The sequence below is a fragment of the Nicotiana tabacum genome, chromosome 13 (genome assembly GCF_000715075.1).
Source record: "Nicotiana tabacum cultivar K326 chromosome 13, ASM71507v2, whole genome shotgun sequence".
Taxonomy (NCBI): domain Eukaryota; kingdom Viridiplantae; phylum Streptophyta; class Magnoliopsida; order Solanales; family Solanaceae; genus Nicotiana; species Nicotiana tabacum.
The window spans coordinates 38109034-38131680 of NC_134092.1; the positions used below are offsets into that span (position 1 = coordinate 38109034).

A 22647-nucleotide genomic window follows, 5' to 3' on the forward strand; every position below is an offset into this window, starting at 1 on the left:
AACACCCATATATTTCTATCCTTAAATGTAGTAGTCTAAAGGTAGAAATTAGGGGTTTTGTGTAAAATTTAGTAATTTTATAAAATTGAGATTTAGACCTCAAATTGAGGTCGAATTTTGAAACAAATCACATATGGGGCTCGGGAGTGAATGGGTAATCAAAATTTGGTCCGAATCTCAAATTTCAACCACGTGGGCCCATGTTGACCTTTTAAATTTAGTTAAAGATTGAACATTTTCATTCGTGGGTAGTTTCTAAAGCTTGTTTTGAATTATTTGAACGATGTTTGACTAAATTCGATTTGTTTGGAGGCTTGTTCTAAAAGAAAATTCATGGTTGATTGTATTCCGGAAAGAGGTAAGTGTCGTGGTTAACCTTGACTTGAGGAAAAGAGGACTTTATTGGTCTATTTGCTACTTAATTTATATATGAGGACGGTGCATATGCAAGGTGACAAGTGTGTATGTGTTTTCCTGGGTTTAAGCATGCGGAATGGACTACTTAATTGCTTGTTTTCAATTACATCATGTCGCCTTTTATTCCATTATATTACTCATTTTATGTTTTAATTGCCACATGGCTTTACTTGTTAAATATATGTCTTCACTTGCTTCATGCCGCTATTTTCTACTTGTTTCATGTATACATGCCTTTATTTATTATTCGTTTTTGTTTGTTCTATGCTCCACATGTTATTAGATAGATGTTATTACTTCTTTTATACCTTTAATTACTTATTTTCCTTTACCTGCTTTTGATTTCACTTTAAAGTCTTATATTAGATTGTCTTAGAGAATTTATGTGTTTTGGTTCCTTTTTTTGTACGTTATGCAATAAATCCTAGTTGGTTGTAGTTTATTATGTATATGTGGATCAGGTTGCGCGCCGTAATTATATATGTATATATATATATATATATAGGGGGGGGGATCGGATTTCACTCTGCAACGATATTATATGATTTGGATAAGATTGCATGCCGCAACAAAAAAAGTATTATATATATATATATATATATATATATATATATATATATATATATATATATATATATATATATATATATATATATATATTTTTCCGTTGTTTAATTCTATTATTTGCGTTTCTCGAAACTTTTATAAATTTGAGGAATGTTACAATCTTATATATATATATATATTTTCACTATAGGCAAGACTCAAATTACTTGTGCTTGTAAGTAACGTATAATAGATTATTTTGATTAGTTTTTTGAGGAGATGGGGCATACATATATATAGTTTTCTTCAATTTTTATGCAATTTTACTTGTTGATATTCTAGGGCCCTCTGTTGGGTATTTCTTATTCTGGTTTTCATGTTAATTGTTGTTTCTCTATTCCGTTATTATTTTCTACTTATACTAGTACAAGTTTATAGTGAGTACCTTGTCATAGCCTCGTCACTACTTTGCCAAGGTTAGGATCGACACTTATAGAGTACATAGGGTCGGTTGTACTCATACTACACTTCTTCACTTCTTGTGTAGATCCCAATGTTGGTCCCATCAACTCTTAGTGGAGATTGCTTGGACCCGTTCTTATGAGGAGACTTGAGGTAGAGCAACACAACATTCGCATACCCTAAAGTTCCCTTCCTATCTATTTTACTATTTTATTTTATTTCAGACAGTTGTACTTTATTTCAGACCCCGTTTGTAGTATTTTAGCAGCTCATGTACTTGTGATACCAGTTTCTGGGATTAAACTAGACAACGATGTTTATGGATTCTATTATGCATTTCAAAGTATTACAGTCTTATCTTACTAACAATCTGTTTTTAAATTAATAAATGGATTAATTTTATAGTTAATTTTGGCTTGCCAAACAAGCGGATGTTAGGCGCCATCACAGTCCTATGGTTGGGATTTGGGGTCATGATAAGTTAGTATCAGAGCACTAGGTTGCCTAGGTCTCATGAGTCATGAGCAAGCTTAGTAGAGTCTTGAGGACCGATACCGAGACATATGTACTTATCTTTTATAGGTTATAAGGCTTGAGGAAATTTCACTTTCTTTCTTTATTTATCGTGCAACTTTATTTGATCACTAGGATTGAATCATTTTTCTCTTATTCTCTCACAGATGGTAAGGACACATACGACATCTCTAGTTGATCAGGAGCCAGAGGCTTAGAGGACGGGGCCAAGGTAAAGCCACAGTAGAGGCAGAGCTCAACCTAGAGCACACATAGTTGCACTAGTTGTTGAGCCTCAGGTGAAGTAGGAGGACGAGCTCCTGGTCTGACCGAGCCAGTAGGACCAGCTCAGGTCCTTGAGGAGTTCATTGCTACCCAGTGCTTCAGGACGCCCTAATCCGCATGGTTGGTCTTATGGAAAGTATGGCCCAGGCCGGTGTGTTTCATGTGGCACTAACTATCTCTCGGGCTGGGAGATGAGTCCAGCCTCCCCCTACTCATACTCCAGAGAAGATGGCTCACGGGTATCAAACTCTAGAAGTTCTACCAATTGAGGCAGCTCAGCCTATTATTTCTACACAACCCGGGGAGATACACTGCGATGTCAACTGAGGGGCTGAAGAGGTTGGACAAGTTTACTAAGTTGTTTCCCATCACTTTAGTGGTGCACCCTATGAGGACCCCCATGATTTCTTATATCGTTTCCATGAGATATTGCGCAATATGGGTATAGTGAAGTCCAACGCAGTTTGACTTTACAGTGTTTTAGATGTATGATTCTGCCAAGAGGTGGTGGCACATGTATGTTCGGGGTAGGCCAACAGGTTCACCTCCTCTCACATGGGCCCAGTTCTCACAGTTATTCTTAGAGAAGTTCATTCCATTAACTCAGATAAAGGAGTTTTGCAGTCAGTTTGAGTGCTTTCAGCAGGGCAGCATGGTCGTTACTCGATATGAGACCATATTTGTGGATTTATCATATCATACAACTATAATGATCCCTGCTAAGAGGGAGAGGGTTCAAAGGTTTATAGATGGCCTTACATATGGCATCAAGCTACAGATGGCCAGAGAGACCGAGGATGATATTTCTTTTACTCAGGTTGTGGAGATCGCTAGGAGGATCGAGTGCCTTATGGGACAAGCAAGGGAGACGACCTCTGACAAGAGGCCCCGTTATGTTAGAGGATTCAATGGTGCCTCGTCTAGAGGTAGAGGATCTTTTGGTAGAGGCTATCATATCAGGCAGGTTCAATCAGCTCTACAGGTTACTCATGGTGCTTCAGGCAGTTGTGGTGCTTATGAGTCTCTTCCTGAGCAGCTAGCATTCAGTACACCTCCAACTCTCATTAGTGCACCACCAATTCAGTGCTATCACGGTGGTTATTCGGGTTGTTGGGGTTAGCCTCAGATTCAACCTCCACACTAGCCGAAAAAGTGCTTTGAGTGTTGAGGTATGGGTCATATCAGGAGGTATTGTCCTAGACTTCATAACAATATGCCACAACAGGGTACTCGTACCATGATTCTGGAACATGTTGTCCCACCCCCCGTATATCCAACTAAATGCGGGGTTTAGGTAGCCCAAGGTGGTGGTTAGATAGTTAGAGGTGGAGGCCAGTCAGTGAGAGGTCATCCGATAGGTGGAGGTCAGGTTGGTGGGGCTCAACCCCGTTGTTATGCATTTCCAGCTAGACCTAAGACGGAGTTGTCCGATGCAATTATTATAGGTATTATCTCAGTATATTATAAATATACGTGTGTGTTGTTTGATCAGGGTTGTACATAATTCTTATATATCTTCTTATTTTGCTTCGCGTTAGAGTATGATACATGATTCCCTCGATGTTCCTATTTCTGTGTCTACACCGGTTGGATATTCTATAGAAGTTGATTAGGTGTATAAGTCTTGTGTTGTTACTTTTAATGGTTATGATATCGTAGTTGATCTACTGTTGTTGGATATGGTGGATTTTGAGGTTATTCTTGGTATGAATTGGTTGTCCCCGTATCACGCAATCTTGGATTGTCATGCCAAGACTATGACTTTAGCTATGCCTTTGTTGCCTAGATTGGAGTGGAGAAGGACTCATGGTTCCTTGTAGAGTGGTTTCATATTCGAAGGCTCAGTGTATGGTCGAGAAGGGGTGTTTGGCGTATTTGGCTTATATTCGTGATTCTAGTGCGGAGGTTCCTTCTATAGATTGTGGATGATGGTGTGATTAGGGATGATGGTGTTATGCGGCTTCGGGGCCAGATTTGTGTTTTGAATGTCGATGGGTTAAGAGAGTTAATCCTTGAGGAGGCCCATAGTTCACGATATTCTATTAACTAGATGTCACGAAGATGTACCGTGACTTGAAGCAACACTATTGGTAGTGGAAGACGAAGAAAGATATTGTTGATTATATCTCTCAGTGTTTGAATTATCAACAGGTGAAATACGAGCATGAGAAATCGGGTGGTTTGACTCAGAGATTGGAGATACTGGAGTGGAAGTGGGAGCGCATCACTATGGACATTGTGTGTAGGCTTACCATGGATCTTGAGGAAATATGACATAGTTTGGGTTATTGTGGATGGGTTGACTAAGTGCACACACTACATTCCGGTGATAACATCCTATTCTTCAGAGCGATTGGCTCAGATTTACACCCGGGAGATTATCCGCCTGCACGATGTGCCGATTTTCATCATTTCTGACAAGGGCACGTAGTTCACTTCACACTTTTGGAGAGTTATGCAGCATGAGTTGGGCACACGGGTCTAGCTGAGTACCGCGTTTTATCCTCAGACGGACAAACAGTCCGAGCGTACTATTTAGATCTTAAAGGATATGTTACGAGAATGCTCTATGGATTTCGGGGGTCAGTGGGACTAGTTTTTAGCTCTAGCGGAGTTCGCCTACGACAACAGTTATCAGTCGAGCATCCAGATGGCTCCGTACGAGGCCTTATATGGGAGGCAATGTCATTCACCAGTTGTATGGTTGAGCCTAGTGAGGCTAGATTGATGGTCATGGAGTTGGTCCGCTATGCTTTGGAAAAGATTAAGATGATTAAGGAGCGACTTTGTACAGCTCAGCCCAGGCAAAAGAGTTACGTGGACCGAGAGATGTATCTTACATGGAAGGTGAGAAGGTTCTTCTCCGAGTATCGCCTATGAAGGGCGTGGTGCAATTTCGGAATAAGGGCAAGTTGAGCCCGAGCTTTATTGGTCCGTTTGAGATCTTGGAGAGAGTTGGGGAGGTTGTTTATAGGCTTGCATTGCCTCCTAGCATAGCAAGGGTATATCTAGTATTTTATATTTTTATGCTTCAAAAGTACCTTGAGGATAAGTCACATGTTACACTTCAGCAAGCTGCAGCTTGATGAGAATTTGACCCATGAGGAAGAGCTGGTGGCTATTCTAGACCGACAGGCTCGAAAATTGAGATTTAAGAGTTTTCCTTTTGTGAAAGTGCATTGGAGAGGTCAGCCGATTGATGAGGCTACATGGGAGTCTGAGTCCGATACGATGAGCATATACCCACACCTTTTTACTAGTCCAGGTATGTTTCTATGTCCATTCGAGGACTGATGTTTCTTTTAGAGGTGGGGAATATGATGACCCGATAGGTCGTTTTGAGTACTGGCTCCTTTTTATGTGTTTCGAGATGTCTCGTAGCCTTATTTGATAATTTATGACTTGCGTGCGTGATTCGTATCATTTTTCGAAAAGCTTATATGTGAATTTTGTTTTTAAAAAAATTATGATTTTTGGCTTTAAAACAACTAGAGCTGATCACAGTCAACGTTCTTGTCAAACAACCTCGGATCGGTATTTTGACAATCCTGATAGGTTCGTATGGTATTTTTGGACTTGTATGCATGTTCTGTTAGGATCCCGGGTGATCGAGGGCGTTTCGATGCATTATATGAAAAATTGAGTTTCAAAGTTGAAAATCTTGAGTTTTTATGATCAGATCTTGATATTTGATGTTATTCTGATGATTTGATCTAGTGAAAGAGAGAGTTTGTATGATGTTATTACACTTGTGTGAATGTTCGGATTGGAACCCAAGGGGCTCGGATGAGTTTCATATTGATTTCAAATCATTTTAGCTATGTAGAGTTAGCTGGTTTTCTAGTATATCTCAATGCTTCGCGAACGCAAAGCCTCTATCGCGACCGCGAAGGGGAAACTTGGGGAAATGGCAGGTTACTCTACGCGAATGCGAAGGCTTGATGGGAATATCCTTCACGAACGCGACCTCGTTACCGTGAACGTGGAGGCTTGGCTGGGGGTGATGCCTTTGCGAAAGCAAAGGCCAGTTGGTCTGTGTACTTCGCGAACGCAGCAGGTGCTCCGCGAACGTGAAGAACATTTGGGGTCCCCTTCCTATCCATAAATTTTATTCGTGGAGATCTTGAAGTCCCCTTCTTATCTATTTTACTGTTTTATTTCGTTTTAGATAGTTGTACTTTATTTCAAACCATGTTTGTAGTATTTTTGCAGCTCATGTACTTGTGATACCAGTTTCTGGGGTTAGACTAGACAACAATGTTTATGGATTCTATTATGCATTTCAAAGTATTATAGTCTTATTTTACTAATAATATGCTTTTAAGTTGTTAAATAGATTAGTTGTATAGCTAATGTTGGCTTGTCTAGCAAGCGGATGTTAGATGCCATTACGACCCCGTGATCAGGATTTGGGGTCGTGAGATACAACCTCCTCACAAACAAGGAAAGTAATCATATGAGAACTATATAATGCAACACTGGCTGGCGTAAACCACCAACTGGTTGGTATAAACTTAACATAGACGTGGCATTTAGCCCCAACAACTGTGGTCTTAGAGGAGTAATTAGAAATCTATATATCTATATAATCTAGGGACATTAGCTAGTGACGTGACACATCTCTTTAACAAGGAATGCTATTTATCTTTTTTTGTTATTTTTTGCCTTTTTTTCAATTTGAGTATATAATGTAAATACATAAAAACAATAAACAGTTGTGAGGGCAAATCAAGAGTTGCAATGGATGGCTAAATGACGGGTTCTTAAAAAATAAAAAATTGAAGGCAATTAATGTCCGATTTCTGTAAATATATATAATGTGGACGACTAATTCTTCATCTCATTCATATATTTTCGATCTCCACAAAGAAGCTTCGTGTGGTCTCTTTGCCTGCGTATTCAAAATACGGTATTCTGTCCATTATTTTTTAGTTTTTTTTTTTACTTTAAACCTTTTTACTAAATTAAAGTTATTTTGCAATAGAATAATAGATTCATGAGGCGATGCTAAATCTGTGGCGAAAGGTCGAGCACCACCAAATATTACTGGTATCATGAAGTTATTCTTTGCATTAGTTTATTTTTAAAATTGATATTTTTTTCCTGTTTAAAGCGATTTGAAATGTTTAGCATATGCGTGCAATCAATTCGTCGTCTTTTTCTTTGTGTTATGTTTATGAATTCCTATGTTTATTCTCTTACTTAATTTTTTCCTTTCCGGGTTATCATTTTCGCCTTGCTTAAATGACAAAATATGCTTAGTGAACTTGAACTGCTTTTGAGAATAACAACGAGATTGAAGAAATCAGTTTTTGGTAAAATAATGATAAACTCACCTTCTCGTAATCATGCTATTTCTTATGCGTTCCTTTGATCTTTGAGCTGTAAACTACAGTAACCTGTAGGTATTTATTCTTAATTTATTAATATATTAAACAATGGAAATTATGGTATAAGACATGAACAATATATACCGTACAGTGATTTACTTCACTTTTTTGACCCAAGTTATTTGTGAACTGAAATACTTTTTTCACCTGACTTTTGATACTTTTAACATTAAAAAGACACTCGAAACTGCCCTAATGTTTGATACAAGTTTAGAAAAATCATAAAGAATACATATTTGAAAATTTGAGTCTATCGCTGAATTGATATCGGTAGCCGAACACGTACCGTGGCAAAATTTAGTTTTGAGTTGTGTTGTTTAATTTTTCCCTTTGTGAATAATTTCTCTCTTTTATTTGTTTGTTCTACTTTTAATTGTTTTTTGCAAAAGCAGAACATACATATCCTTTTTTAAAATTACCTTGTACAAAATACATATCCTTTTTTAAAATACATTTTCGTTGTAAAATTTTCGATGATTTCAGTTTACATCTTTCATTTATATAACTTTGGGTCTTCCTACTGTACAAATTTTTCGTATTATTGTTAGAAAAGTATCAGTTGATCAGAACGTACGAAGGGCTTGCAGGGTGAACGGCATTTTGTTGTACTACTAATACTAGATGTACTAGAGTAGTTTAGTAGCGCCTTTTGAATCGCGATCTGATTATTTAAAATAATATAATTTGTTAATTTGAAATTTTGGGTTTAAAAAAAATTTAAACCTTAATTTTACGTTTGATTTTAGGAAATCGGGAACTAGAGCTAATGATGATGACTGAATTGTGTATGCAAACAAATTTTAATATGAATAAACTCATCTGGTACAGGCTGAATTCATAATTTGAAGGGGTAGTTTGAATATATGTTCACCGTATAATTTAATAAAGAATATAAAATTCAATTTATGTGATGGTGTTTGAATTTAGAGAGTGAAACGAGTAAAATGAGTTCTCTTTTTCCATGATTATTTCATATTTTTTTTAAAGATTTTGAATGGTTAATTATTGTGACATATAATACTTTATATAATTATCAAGTATGCAAATTTTATTCCAAAAATCTTAAAATCTTCTATGTCTAAATTCTTGGTTGAGTTAAGGAGATTGACTCTCAAAAATTATAAAACATAAATTGATATAGATGAAGTATAAAATATAAATCTGTGTAAAACGGATAAGAGAATGTGAAGAACGGAAGTAAAGGAGAAGCGTAACCTCTTTCCCAATCAAAAATAGAAAAAAGATATAACGAGATAGTATGTCTTGAATATAGAACAAATTACGTCTATTTATCAAAGACTAAATGGCCCAAAAACAATCTACGATTCAAGGGTTATAGTATTTTATATATAGTATATATTTGTGAGTTCATCAATATAAAGAATTATCTTGAATTACACTAATACGAATATATAAGTAAGATTATTTTTATATGCATATACATGAAAGGATTAATCTCTTCTATCTCGACCAAATTCACTAATATCTTTAACAATCGCGCGCGAAGCGCAAAATTTCACTAGTTATATTATAAAGGTGAATGTGGATTAGGCTTGGGAAGCAACCAATCAGTCCAACCTTAACAAATTTATGTGTCTAGTAGCCCCACCCCGCTTTGTTGTGACCAGGATACTGGCAGACAAGGGTGAGTTTCTTTTGTTAAGCCTATTTTAGAAATTATTTGTAGGAATTGGCTAAGCTTGGGAATTTGAATGTCATAAATGGCATATCTGGTTGTTGTAATGATCCTGTGGATCTTTTGTTTGAACTTTCATAGTATTAAAATAAATAAAAATTTCAGTTTCTCAAAAAAAAAAAAAAAACCCAATTGAATTAGCTTTGATACCATAATAAGATTGAAAGATCTAAAGAAAGAGTTTTAAAGGAAAACTCAAAATTTCTTCTTGTCTTTTGATTTGTACGCATAAAGAGTACAACACATATATATGCACGCGCACAAACAAACCCACGTATATCACCAAAAAGAAAGACGAAAAATCAAAACACCTTGAAGTTTGATGCCAACGTGTTGACTTAATCAGTTACAAATTAATTACAAACAAGAATTAACTAAAATCAGACAAATCAAATGAACCCGCCATGTACTTCTATTCTAACTAAAAACCACTAAGTTCACATGTCATTAGCTTCTATAACACTATGCAAAGTTACACTCTTTTTAGCTTCATTATCTTGAATATTTTGTCTTGTCTTGCTTTACTCTCGACCCTCCGCTTCCCTCTCGATCCTCCACTTCCAACCAATAGGTTGTGAGTTCGAGTCACCTCAAGAGAAAAATTGGGAGTTCTTGGAGAAAGGGGGCTGACTGTCTATCGGAAACAGCCTCTCTACCCCAGGGTAGGGGTAAAGTCTGCGTACACACTATCCTCCCCAGAGCAAGGTTGAGAGTTCTTAGAGGGAGGGGACCGAGGGTCTATCGGAAACAACTTCTCTACCCCAGGTTTAAGGTCTGCGTACACACTACCCTCCCCATACCCCACTAGTGAGATTATATTAAATTGTTGCTATTGTTGTTTGTTGTTGTTGCTTTACTTTCGACACCTGCTCCGTGTACAACCTAGAATGTGAGCACATTAATATTTTTTGAATTTAAGATAAAAATATAAAATAAACATAAATACAAGAGTCATCCTAATTATTACACCGTGTTTCCATCAATCTTATAATTAAATATTTAATTGATCTCTACTTAATTATTTATATTTTACTTAATTTATCATTTAGTCATGATTAACTTAATTCATATGGTTGGGACAGATATGTTTCATTGGTTACAACTTACTGTACAGGAACAAAACCTCTTTCTTCTTTCCCCCTTTCGTTCGACCTACAGTTTTCAGCTATTAGGGTTTCTGCTTCTCCACTGTCTGCAACAAGCAAAGTGTTAACCATCGTAGGATTTTGATAACTGGGTCACTGTATTTTCGTGAAAGAAAATCCAAAAGAAAAGCAAAAAAAGTATTGTAACCCGTAGAAGGAAGTTTGTGGGTCTTGAGTCTTGACTCTTGACCAGTGAGAGAGAATTGATGGCAAAGACTAAACCAGGGAAGAAGGACCTTGATTCTTACACTATCAAGGGTACCAACAAAGTCGTAAGACGTAATAATGTTTTTTTCCTTTTATTAATTTATCTTTGGATTTTATTTTTATGTTAAATAAATGCTTTGTTGTGTGTGTATATGGAGGCAAATACTCATCCTTGTTTTCATTTTTTTGGACTTGGAATTTATCTCCCTGTTTTCTTATTTTTATGGGAGTGTTTGATTGAACACGGAGTTTAATGTGTTGTGTTGCTAAGACTATAGTTGGATAGATTGTATTATTTGTTTGTGGTTTAACAGTTTTTTCTTGTTTGATTTGATTTGATTGTATTGTACTATCAACAACTGATAAGTTCACTAAAATGTCCTTAATTACTATGGATATTGAATTTATCAGTAATTCAACACTCAACAACGACAACAACAACAACAACAACTTAGTGAATTCCCACAAGTGGGGTATGGGGAAGTTAGAGTGTACGCAACCTTACCCCTATCCTGGTAAGGTAGAGAGGTTGTTTCCGGTAGACCCTCGGCTAAAGAAAAGAAGCAGTGACAACATGTAGTAACAATAACAAGATATTAAAGAAGCGAAACAAAGATACCAATCAAACAATAGGTAGTACTAGCAATCTAAGGATAAAAGGATACCATATTAACACTCATGCTACCGGCTAGAGAAAGACAAAGGGACACGCTCGACTACCTACTAACCTTCTACCTTAATCCTTGACCTTCACACGCTCCTATCAAGGGCCATGTCGTCGGTAAGGTCCTGTTGCTCCATGTCCTGCCTAATCACCTCTCCTAATACTTCTTAGGTCTACCTCTACCCCTCCTTATATCCCACCAAGGCCAACCTCTCACACCTGCTAACTGGAGCATCTTTGCTTCTCTTCTTCACATGCCCAAACCATCTTAGCCTCGCCTCGCGCATCTTATTCAACATCCTCATTTCAGCTACTTTCAACTTCTGGACATGAGAGTTCTTGACTGGCCAACACTTTACCCCGTACAACATAGTCGGTCTAACCACCACTCTATAGAACATATCTTTAAGTCTTAGTGGCACATTTTTATCACACAAGACACCAGCAGCGAGCCTCTATTTCATCCACTCTGCTCCGATACAACGTGTGACATCCTCATCAATCTTCCCATTTCCTTGTATAATAGACTCAAGGTGCTTGAAACTTCCTCTCCTGGGATGACTTGTGTATCAAGCCTCACATCTATGTCCGCTTCCTGGATAACATCGTTGAACTTACACTTCAAATACTCTGTGTTGGTCATGCTCAACTTAAAACCTTTAGACTCAAGAGTGAGTCTGTCTCCAAACCTCCAGCCTCTCGTTAACACCACCTCGTGTCTCGTCAGTCAGAACTATATCATTTGCAAATAACACACACCATGACACCTCCCCTTGAATGTGCCGCGTCAGCGCGTCCATCACCAAGGAAAATAAAAAAATGGACTAAAGACTGGTCCATGGTGCAACCCCATCACAACCAGGAAGTATTCCAAGTCTCCCCCATAGTTCTAACTCGGGTCTTAGCTCTATCATACTTGTCCTTGATCATCCTAATGTAAGCTATAGACATACCTTTAGCCTCCAAATATCTCCAAAGAACCTCTCTCGGGACTTTGTCGTAAGTTTTCTCTAGGTCAATGAACACCACATATAACTCCTTTTTCATTTCCCTATACCGCTTCGCCAATCTCCTCACAAGGTGAATGACTTCCGCTGTCGACCGACCCGGCATAAAACCAAACTTGTTCTCGAAAATGGAGACATACCTCCTCACCCTCGCTTCAACCAACCCTCTCCCAAACTTTCATCATATGCCTTAGCAGCTTGATACCCCTATAATTGTTGCAACAATAATTCAACACTCAAAAAATGGAAAAAAGATGAAAAGGGATGATTACATACTAGACGACAAAGTGACTAGAAGGAGTAGTAGTAATGAGGAAGGGCTGCTGAAATGTGATTATAGTAAAAGGTGGAACTACAGGTCAAAATGAGGTATAGGATAAAATGAGATTATTAGTAGCAGTTAGACAATTGGAAAGAGAAATAACGTAACAATCCCACCACACCAAATTGGTTGTTACGTAAAATGGATCTTTTCATTGTTAGCTAACAATGGATTTAACAATACAATACAATAAACCTTTTTTTTGAGAGTGAACAATACAATAAGCTTTTAAGCAATAATCATGACAATTTTGTATTTAATTTAACAATAAAATTTAATATAACAAGAATACACAATTCAAAACAGCTTGTACGATGTTGATACGACTTATGTAGGAATATTATATTAGTGAGAGTGTAAGAAAATACTAAAGTAGTGGCTGAAAAGTTAGTCTAACAGCTCCCAATGGTTTTGTTCTAGTGGTAAGAGCGCAGTGCGTGATGTGTGGGCCAGGTGCACGTTACCGGTTTGAACTTGCCGTTGACAAAAGCTTGGTTTATAAGCGGCGAAGGGTAAAGAGGCTGGTCTATTATCCATCGAGTTTTGAACGGTGTCCTACAATCCTCGGGGATCAGTTATCAAAAAGAAATTGTAATGATCCCAATATTCAGAACAATTCAAGAGAAGGACTATTTCATTGATATTCAACTTAACTACAATTATGATGGACCCAAAGGAAATGAAATATAACAACACTATTAACTTTCTGGAAAAAAAGAAATACAACAACTTTGCCTCAATCCTAAGCTAGTTGGGTTCGGCACTAATGAGGAATATATTCTCTTGGTTGTAATTTGGTAGGAATATGTTCTATTGGTTATATATTTTGTATCTACAAGATTCTCCTATACCAAATATACAACCAAGTGAATGCATTTCTACCAAATACACAACCAAGAGAATATATTTTATTCAAATATATAACCAAGAGGAGATATTCCTACTAAATATACAATTAAGGGAAAATGTTCATCATAGGTACTTGTCTATATGAATCTTCACTGACCATGTCGCTCCATTTAGACTCGTAGGAAAAAGGTAGTGAAATACAAAGTGGAAAAAATGGATAGTGAAATTAAACTATGCTGACATGGACACGACAAAGCACTTGCAACTAACTCTAGCAGGGATTTAGATGTAAGCTTCAGAGAAGGAGAAGAATACATTGAGAAGAGATGAAAGAAAAGGAGGAGGAAGTAAATAATGCAGAGAGAAGAGAGAGATCGGAGACGGAGAGAAACACAGAATAGAGAAGTTTTTTTCTTTCCTGATTGATACTTCACACCTCTACCTTCATGTTCTTTATCTATGTATTGATAACTAAGGGATTAGGTAAGTAAGTCATTGTTAACCACGTGGTTCTTAACCGACCCCATGTACCTCTTAACTGATGGGATTAAAAAAAATTGAATAGATAAATGAATTTGAATTCTTGAAAGTTTGCAAGTTCTATTGAACATTGTTATTGGTGTTAGACACTAATGCTGCAAAATGAAAAAAATGCCATATAAATTGGAATGGAGGATTGTCTTTTGTAATGGATTCCTTTGTAGTTCATTGGGCTTTGTCTCCCTAAATTATTCAGTTGTGCTTTTAGTTTGCACTATTTCTCGAACAATCAATGTGGACATTTTGTTGTCCCGACACAAAATAGACATGCATACATTCATGTACCATACTTCTTAATGAATCTGATGAAATTTGGGGCATTACTTTCTATTTACACTGTCAGCTTTTCTTGCTTTTGTTTGGGGGAAGGGGGGGGGTGGGGTGTTGAAGAAGTGCTTGATTGGAGCTTACAGGAGATTAAGATTTCTGCTTTTGTTTTTGTCTCAGCTGGTGATTATGTGTTGATGAAACCATCTGATTCTGATAAGCCCCCATATGTGGCAAGGGTAGAGAAAATTGAGGCTGACCACCGTAACAATGTGAAGGTTCGAGTTCGATGGTACTACCGCCCTGAGGAGTCTATTGGTGGCCGCAGACAGTTCCACGGGGCCAAGGAGCTGTTCTTGTCAGATCACTACGATTTGCAGAGTGCACACACCATCGAGGGGAAGTGCATAGTGCACTCTTTCAAGAGCTACACCAAACTGGAGAATGTGGGCTCTAAGGATTACTTTTGTAGGTTCGAGTACAAAGCTGCCACAGGAGGATTTACTCCTGACCGTGTTGCTGTGTGAGTTGCTCATAGCTTTACTGTGAAATTTGAAAATTGCTCTTTTTTTTGGTGGAATATTAGAGTTGTGCTTGTATTGTTTGTTAACATGCTGATATCTCCCGAATGTTTTGATTTTGAAGGTATTGTAAGTGTGAGATGCCCTATAACCCGGATGATCTCATGGTGCAATGTGAAGGATGCAAAGACTGGTATACATATTACTGAATTCATTCCTTTACATATTAGCATGTCTTTTTTACTTGTATTCATGGAAACCAACAAGTAAGCTCGGTGTTCTAAACTTTAGGTTAAAAAATGAAATGAGAGAGAAAGGGTATGTCTTATTGGAGTTAACTTTAATTCATATATAAATAATAAAGACAGATAAATGGTGAAGGGGAGCCTTGGCATAACTGGTAAAGTTGCTGCCATGTGACTATGAGGTCACGAGTTCAAGCCGTGGAAACAACCTCTTGCAGAAATGCTGGGTAAGGTTGCATACAATAGACCCTTGTGGTCCGGCCCTTCCCCGGGCCCCGCACATAGCGGGAGCTTAGTGCACCGGGCTGCCCTTTTAAAGACAGATAAATGGTCACATGGACAACATCTGAGGACATAAAGTATGAAAATGCAAAAGACATTTGTCATATCCCTCTGCCTCTATGTTATCTCTATATGCACAATTTTTTTCTTTAATACACAAATACTTGATCTTCTGAAATTTGTTCTTGGAGTAGTCTTATCCTTGTTGTTGTCCGCTATTCATATTGTGTTAGTATAACAATTAGGGAAAAACTGCTCTAGAATTGCATCTTTTGTATGTTTTTCTGCCCTTATCCCCTTATTCAGCCATTTAAATTTGTAAGACGAATTGATAGCTTTTGTCATAATTTTGCTATATTCTTCAAATTCTTGCAATAAGTTAAAACAATACTGTAACAGGAACTGGAACCTCTGTATGGGTATAGTTTGGATTTGAATGCAATATGTATCTAGATGTTTATAAGAGAGAATGAATCTAATAGATAAATATAGTGCCGAGCATCTAAGAATGATTGGTGTATTAGGTTGAATTGGATCTATAGATGGCCAAGTTCCTTTGAAGGCAATCATGAGAGATATATGATGGATATGATCAATAAGCTAAAAGTGAGTTAGGTGTAAGGTTGAACAATGAAATAAAAAAAGGGTTGATACAAGAAAGAACATCTAAATAAGCTTCTTGTTAAGTGGGAAAATATGATTAAATTAAAAAATGAGTCTACATTTTCGTATTCAGCTGTGAACTAATAGGAACTTGTAAGGAGGGAACAGAAGGCCAGAGTAGTGTGGAGTAGAAGTTTGAAAATCCTTATGTTTGTAATTGCCTCTACTGGTGTTGAGTGCAATTTTTGCTGTGTTATTCAGCATCCTGTATATTAGGGAGGTCTGAGTCGGTCATGGAGTTCTATTAAGCTTTCTGTGTTATGATTGTTGGATAACTATGTTTTTAAGAACTCTTCAAAAGATATCTACATTTGTAAGATGGTCTTTTCATCTTTTGTACAACTTTATTGCAGGTTCCATCCTTCTTGTATGGGTATGACCATTGAAGAAGCAAAGAAATTAGACCCTTTCTTGTGTTCTGACTGTTCGTCGGAAGATGGTGCCAAACGACCTTTGAGCTCGTTCCATGTTGAGCCAAAGGTAAGAATCTGTTGCATACACTTGTTAGACTTGGGGATCGTCTGGTTTGTGGGACTAGGGATAACAATTCCGGGATAAAATACAAGATAAATTATATCCAGCGTTTGGTTGAACTTTTGATTCTGGAATTAGCAATCCCGCGATTGTTATACCATAATTCTGGTATTATTTTTATACACGCGGGATAAAATCACGGGATAAAACACCAAAATGACAAAGATGCCCTTCTCCAAAACTCTTCTTCGTAATTCCTTTAAAAAAGTCTAGGTTAAATTTGAAAAGAAAAGCTTATCCCAATTTATCTAGCATAAAACCAAACGCATGTTTTATATTATACCCCAAATATCTCATTTTAGTCCGATGAACCAAACATTTACCAAGAAGAGTATATACACTAAATATTCACGTCATTATTTAATCCACGCATTATAATCCCGACATTATAATTCTGGTATAACGTGTTCACCAACCAAACGACCGCATAGACGTTTAGCAGTAGTGTTATTAGCAAGTCAGTTAATGTCCTAATTATCATTACTAAGATTTAGTAAACGGCCTTTTTCTGTTTGTGATAGAGATGGGATGGTGATGGTTGCTTTCTTACACTGTTGTTATATGTAGCTGGTTGTTAGGATCTTTTGTTCATCCCAAAGGAAGGAGAGGGATGGGCTCGAGTAAGAAGGGAAGAGTTGCATGTTTAGTCATGGTGATACCAAATATGTCAGATTCCTTCACCCTAATGGAAGGAGAATGCTAGGACTGAGCAAAGAAGGGTCAGTGTTTAGGTCATGATGATACCTAATGTATCATACTAATGATAATATCGACGACTAATGACCAAACTAAGTTGGTGTTGGATTTCTAGTTGTTGATTGCTTGCGATTTGATAATATGTCTAGTCACTCCCAAGTTGAAATGAGTTCCTTAGTTGTATAGATAGGAAGATGAATGTAAGTAAGCTCCGGTTCACTGAAGAAGTAAAATGCAATTGCTAAATAAAAGTTTGGCCGCAAAACTGGGTTGAACTACAACTTAAGCTATTTGAATGTGAAGTGTGACTACAGAATCCAAAGTGCGGCAGCAAGATGGGCTTTCCGAAGGGTACTTTTGTAAACTTGTTGCAGTTTAACTTAGATGCTAATAAATAGTTACTGTTTAGGTCTTTTTCTTATCTTTGGTTGGAAAGTTGAGATGTGCTTGAGTATTTTCTACTTGGAGATCCAACACTTGGTGGACTCTAATCATTGAGTCTGAATCATTTATCCTTAATTTCATCTACCCGTTGTGTTTACTTCATTAATTTGTGTTCTTATTTTCATTTTAAGAATGTCTAGTTAAACATCTAACTTGGGTAGACCTAACTAATTTGTATGTTCATGAGTTACTGATTGTTTACCTTAACTTGCTTGGGGTTATTGTTATCTAATTGATTTCATGCTTAAATTGTAATTGAGTGGTTGCCAATACTTGAATAAGCGTTGAATGTCTTAGTTCTCATTTGGGAAGGGAGAATTAGGACCAGGTAAGAACTAAGTAGCAAGGGATTGTATAGCTCAATTTATTGAATCAACCTAGGAATAACTAGATTTTTCCTTGAGTTTAACTCAATAGGGACTTAAAGCATCTAATTAGACTTGGGAAAATTTAATTAAGATGGATCCATTAATACTGAAAAATATTATGGTAATTAAGATTGAGCCATAATAATTAACCAAGTAATTAGGCAAACTAAGAAAATACCCACTAGGTAATGCAAGTTAGAAAGGAGATACAACCCTAGTGCCTTTCTCTTTTCTCTATCTGATTTTATTCAATATTAGTTAATTGCTTTACTTATTCACTTTTTGTAGTTGTTAGATAAATCAAAAACGCCAAAACTCATATAATGTATTATTCTAGAAATATGTCTATACTTAGTGATCCCACCAATCAATTGCTCATTGTATATTTGACCCCACTCTTGTTAGGTATATTTGTGACAACCACTTATCCTTTTTAGGAGTAAGTTGGATGTTACCAAATTTTGACGTTGTTGCTGGGGAGCAGTAGGTATTTTCGGATTACTAGTGTATTTGGATTACTATACTTTGATCCGGTTGGTGTTCTCTTTTTAATTTTGCTTTCTCCAGTTGGGTACTTGCAATGGCCAATCCAAACACTATTGTACCACTACCACCTTTGGGTGATGAGGATGAGCCAATCGATGTCAACTATGGTTGTGCTAATAACATAATTCTGTCGCATATCAGAGTGGCAAATTTTAACTTACACCTTTGATATTCCAAATGCTAGCAAAAAACGGGTATTTGGTGGCCAACCGTGTGAAGACCTTAGCTACATATTCACAACTTTTTGTTAGTTTGTGCTTTGTATAAAAAAACCAGTGTATCTAAGGGTGCCTTAAGATTGAGGTTTTTCCCATTCTCATTGCAAGGGGAAGCCTCAGTGTGGTTAGATGAGCGCCCTGCGTTGTCAATTTATAATTGGGAGGAGTTACTTAGGTGTGCTTCGCCAAATTCTTTCCGCCCACTAGGATTGCAAAGTTGAGAAAGGACATCCTAGGGTTTCATCAAAGGCCATTGAAACCTTATATGAGGCATGGGAGAGATACAAGGTGTCTGAAGAAGTGTCCCAGCATGGATGCCCTGACTTAACATTGCAACAAACCTTTTACCTAGCTTTGGACAAGGTCACAAGATCAGTGGTTGATAATGGCGAATGGCACAATCATGGACCTAACATTCCTGGAATGCCGAATGGCAAAACCATGGACTTAACATTCCTGGAAGCTGGAGTAATTTTAGACAAAGTATTCTAGAATGCCCATGCATGGCACATGTGGGATAGTGATGCTACACCTATTACCTCAAGCAAACAAGTTTCAAGGAGAATGAAGCACGAGATAAAGCTATAGCACAGTTGACAACTCATATGTTCCCCATTTCAAAGCAAATTTCAGAATTGGGAGTGAAGACAGTCCACGTGGTTGACGCCATGAATGGACAGTTTGTCTCATGTGCATGGCAAGCAATGTTCAAGAACATTGTCACTATGTACAAAATGAAGCGGCTAATTATGTGGGTAATTACCAAAGGAGAATGAATCGACAAAGAGGCAACTATCAAGGAGGCCCCAATCAAAGCCAAGGGAGTCTACCCCAACAATGGCTAAACAACCAAGGTTTAAACAACAATCATGGCAATCAGGGATGGAATTCTAATAGTCAAGGTGGAAATAGGCGAGTATGGTCCTCACAAACAACCAATGGTCAAAGGCCCCATATGTATCAACAGAGCAACCATTCCCTCCGCCTTCCTACAATCAAGGGCAATCGTCAATTCCCCTAGGAGAATCTCAAAAACAACAAGCTTGCAAAGATTGAGATATTGCTAGAGAAGATGTTGGGAAAGCGCAAGAAGACAGAGGCCACACTGCGTGATTTGAGTCAAGTGCAAAGTTCCCATTCTACAACCATGAAGAAAATTGAGATACAATTGGGTCAAATCTCTTTAGCGTTGAACACAAGACCCCAGTAAGAAAGGTGTCGGACTGAATGAATTAAACTTACATCTTCTCCTATGTTTGATTTCGAAACAAAGTTAGCAGGAAAGCATTTAAAAAATTGTCATTCAACAAATTTAGTGGGATTCACACTCTAACATCAGCTGTAAAACTTCCCAGAGATATAATTTGATTCAAATTGGGTGAGAAGGCATGAGATGAAGTTTCATTCTATGTAAACAGATGGTATAATGAAGATAAGATTAACTTTTTGATGAATTCGAACTTTAGTAAGTACATTTTGGGTGTCGTGTTACCTTATAGCATAGGTTGGTAGATGTTCCTATTGAGGAAAGTGGACATATTTCAAAACAATCACAGAAATCTAGGATAGTTAGTTTGGGACCATCTCAAAAAAAAATTCTAGGATAATTAATTTGGGGCAGAGTAATATGTAAAAGTTTGTGGTGTCAGGTGCCAATTGGTTTCATACCAGCTTACTCATTTCTGTGTCTGATTCTTGTGCTAGAATCTCTAGTTTTTGTGTTGTCAGGCGTGACTTGACATTGAACATTTGATGTAATAATTAAGTCATAAAGAGAGAATTGCAGGAAGTGGCTCTACGGGTTGCAGGTAGTAGATGAATGGCTGTTGATGGGAGAGACTCTCCAAAATGCTGCTGCACGTGTGTCGGATCCTCCAAAATTGCACTACTTTTGGAGGATCTGACATATACCCGGCAACATTTTCAGATAGTCCGAGCAACATAGGATGGGAGAATAAGAAGGGGGTGGGTTGGGAAATTTTGTTTGACATACAATAGACTGGTTTCTACAGGAAATAGTCTCTCTACCTGCATAAGGTAGGGGTAAGGCTGCGTACATAATACCCTCCCATACCCCCTATTTGTGGGATACACTGGGTTTGTTGTTGTATACAATAGACTGGTTCTGATTATTGATTGATATCTCCTGCCTATGGCAGTGGATGTTGGCTAAATGAACAATAAGATGGATAAAATGGTTGTTAGTTGGGTTGTCATGCTGGGTGGCTGTTAGGATTCTTTAAGTTTTTTTTAATAAGTACTCTTAGGATTCTTAAGTAGAAACAGAGGTGGGATTGAGATGATTGGTTCTGGGATCTGGCTGAATGATAATAGGCTGTGATATTTATTCAATTGTGTACCTTATTTCTGACGTGTAGATGGGTATTCCGACTCGTGTATGCACATACATATTTCTTTGTGCTCTCAGGGAGCTGCATCATAAAATGCTATACTTGAAATATAGGCTCTTATGAATCTTAGCCTCTAATTTATCTTAGCCAGTAAATATTTTAGCTAAGCCATCTCTTGTTCAATTGCTAGGTGGAGTCGAAGCGCAGGAAGAGATAACAGCTTTGACCTTCATGCAGTATAAGGAGGTACACATTTTCTTCCGTACAAGCTCCAGTACTGTTGTGCTATCGAATTGTACAGCACTGAGAAGATAATGTGCTTTCAAAAGCCTGACACCCTTCTTAATCTATTGTAACCACTTTTTCTATATATAAGATCTTGTGTGCAACTGACTGGGTAAGTGAGTGACATTGTGTGTCCAACTGACTGCAATTTGTGTGACCTAAATGAGTTGTAACTGGACATTGCGGACTACTAATCTTAAAATATTTAGCAGTTAAATCTATTTTCCATTTCTAGATTTATTTTATAATGTGACGACCCTTCTGCATCTGGCACCTATTTTGGCTGAAAATGGAAGGGTTTGTTGACCATCATATTTAAGAACTATAATTTCCTTATCTAGAGTGACCATGTCTCTTGTTTGTGGAGAGTATCGACAATATTACTTGCTCGGCTGTAGCCGGTGCATACAACAGTTCGTGACATGTCTGTTTTGCATTAAATCTTTCACTTGATCATGGTTAATTAATATGTATTCTCACCTCAGTTTCACCTTAATATGGTCAATAAACATGTTTTGGCGCATATGTTGTGTCCGGGAAAGTTTTTTCCTGGTGTACCAAGTTCAGGTTGTTTAAATTTGGTGGTTAAATGAGTTGTCAATTCATTCATCTAAATGTTCTTTGCAATTCGTGCGCCAACATATATTTTATAACCCTGTTGGTTTGTGTTTCCAATTACATATTCTTTTCAAGGTCCCAGGGAACATATTTTTCTCTAAGATAAATGGATGACTAGAATTCTTCTCAATTTGAGAGCAGCTTAATAATGAAAGGATGACTATTCTAGTGGGAGCAAGATTCGGGCATCCAAAAGCCATGAATTAGAAGCGAATTCAAAATTTAAGTTTTATGGATTCAATCTCTAACTTCTTATTCTTGAGTATATTGCACAATTGAAATAATTGGTTCATAAATTAATATTTATTGAAAATTTAGTATTGGATGAAACAAGAGACTTCTTATATATATTTGGAAGGTTCTACTAACTAAAAAAATTGAAATACATATATAGAAATACAATTGAATTCCAGTTGGTGAATCTTTCTTGCAAGGTCTATGCCCTACCAAAAGAAAAAGCAAACTAAATTAATTATAGACATACATATCTAAGCGGTCTCTGATTCTCACTACTCAAGGATGTCGATCATCCCGCCATTTTTACAATCCATACAAGAAAATGTCCA

General features: G+C 37.2%; 1 protein-coding gene across 1 annotated transcript; it reads left to right on the forward strand.

The window, feature by feature from the left end:
• Positions 1-10393: 10393 nt before the first annotated feature.
• On the forward strand, positions 10394-21697 carry LOC107811513 (chromatin remodeling protein EBS). The gene is made up of 5 exons (XM_016636460.2): positions 10394-10733; positions 14491-14833; positions 14956-15024; positions 16375-16501; positions 21369-21697. Exons 1-5 carry the CDS (start codon positions 10661-10663, stop codon positions 21393-21395), a joined length of 639 nt encoding a protein of 212 aa, XP_016491946.1. The 5' UTR covers positions 10394-10660; the 3' UTR covers positions 21396-21697.
• Positions 21698-22647: the final 950 nt, after the last annotated feature.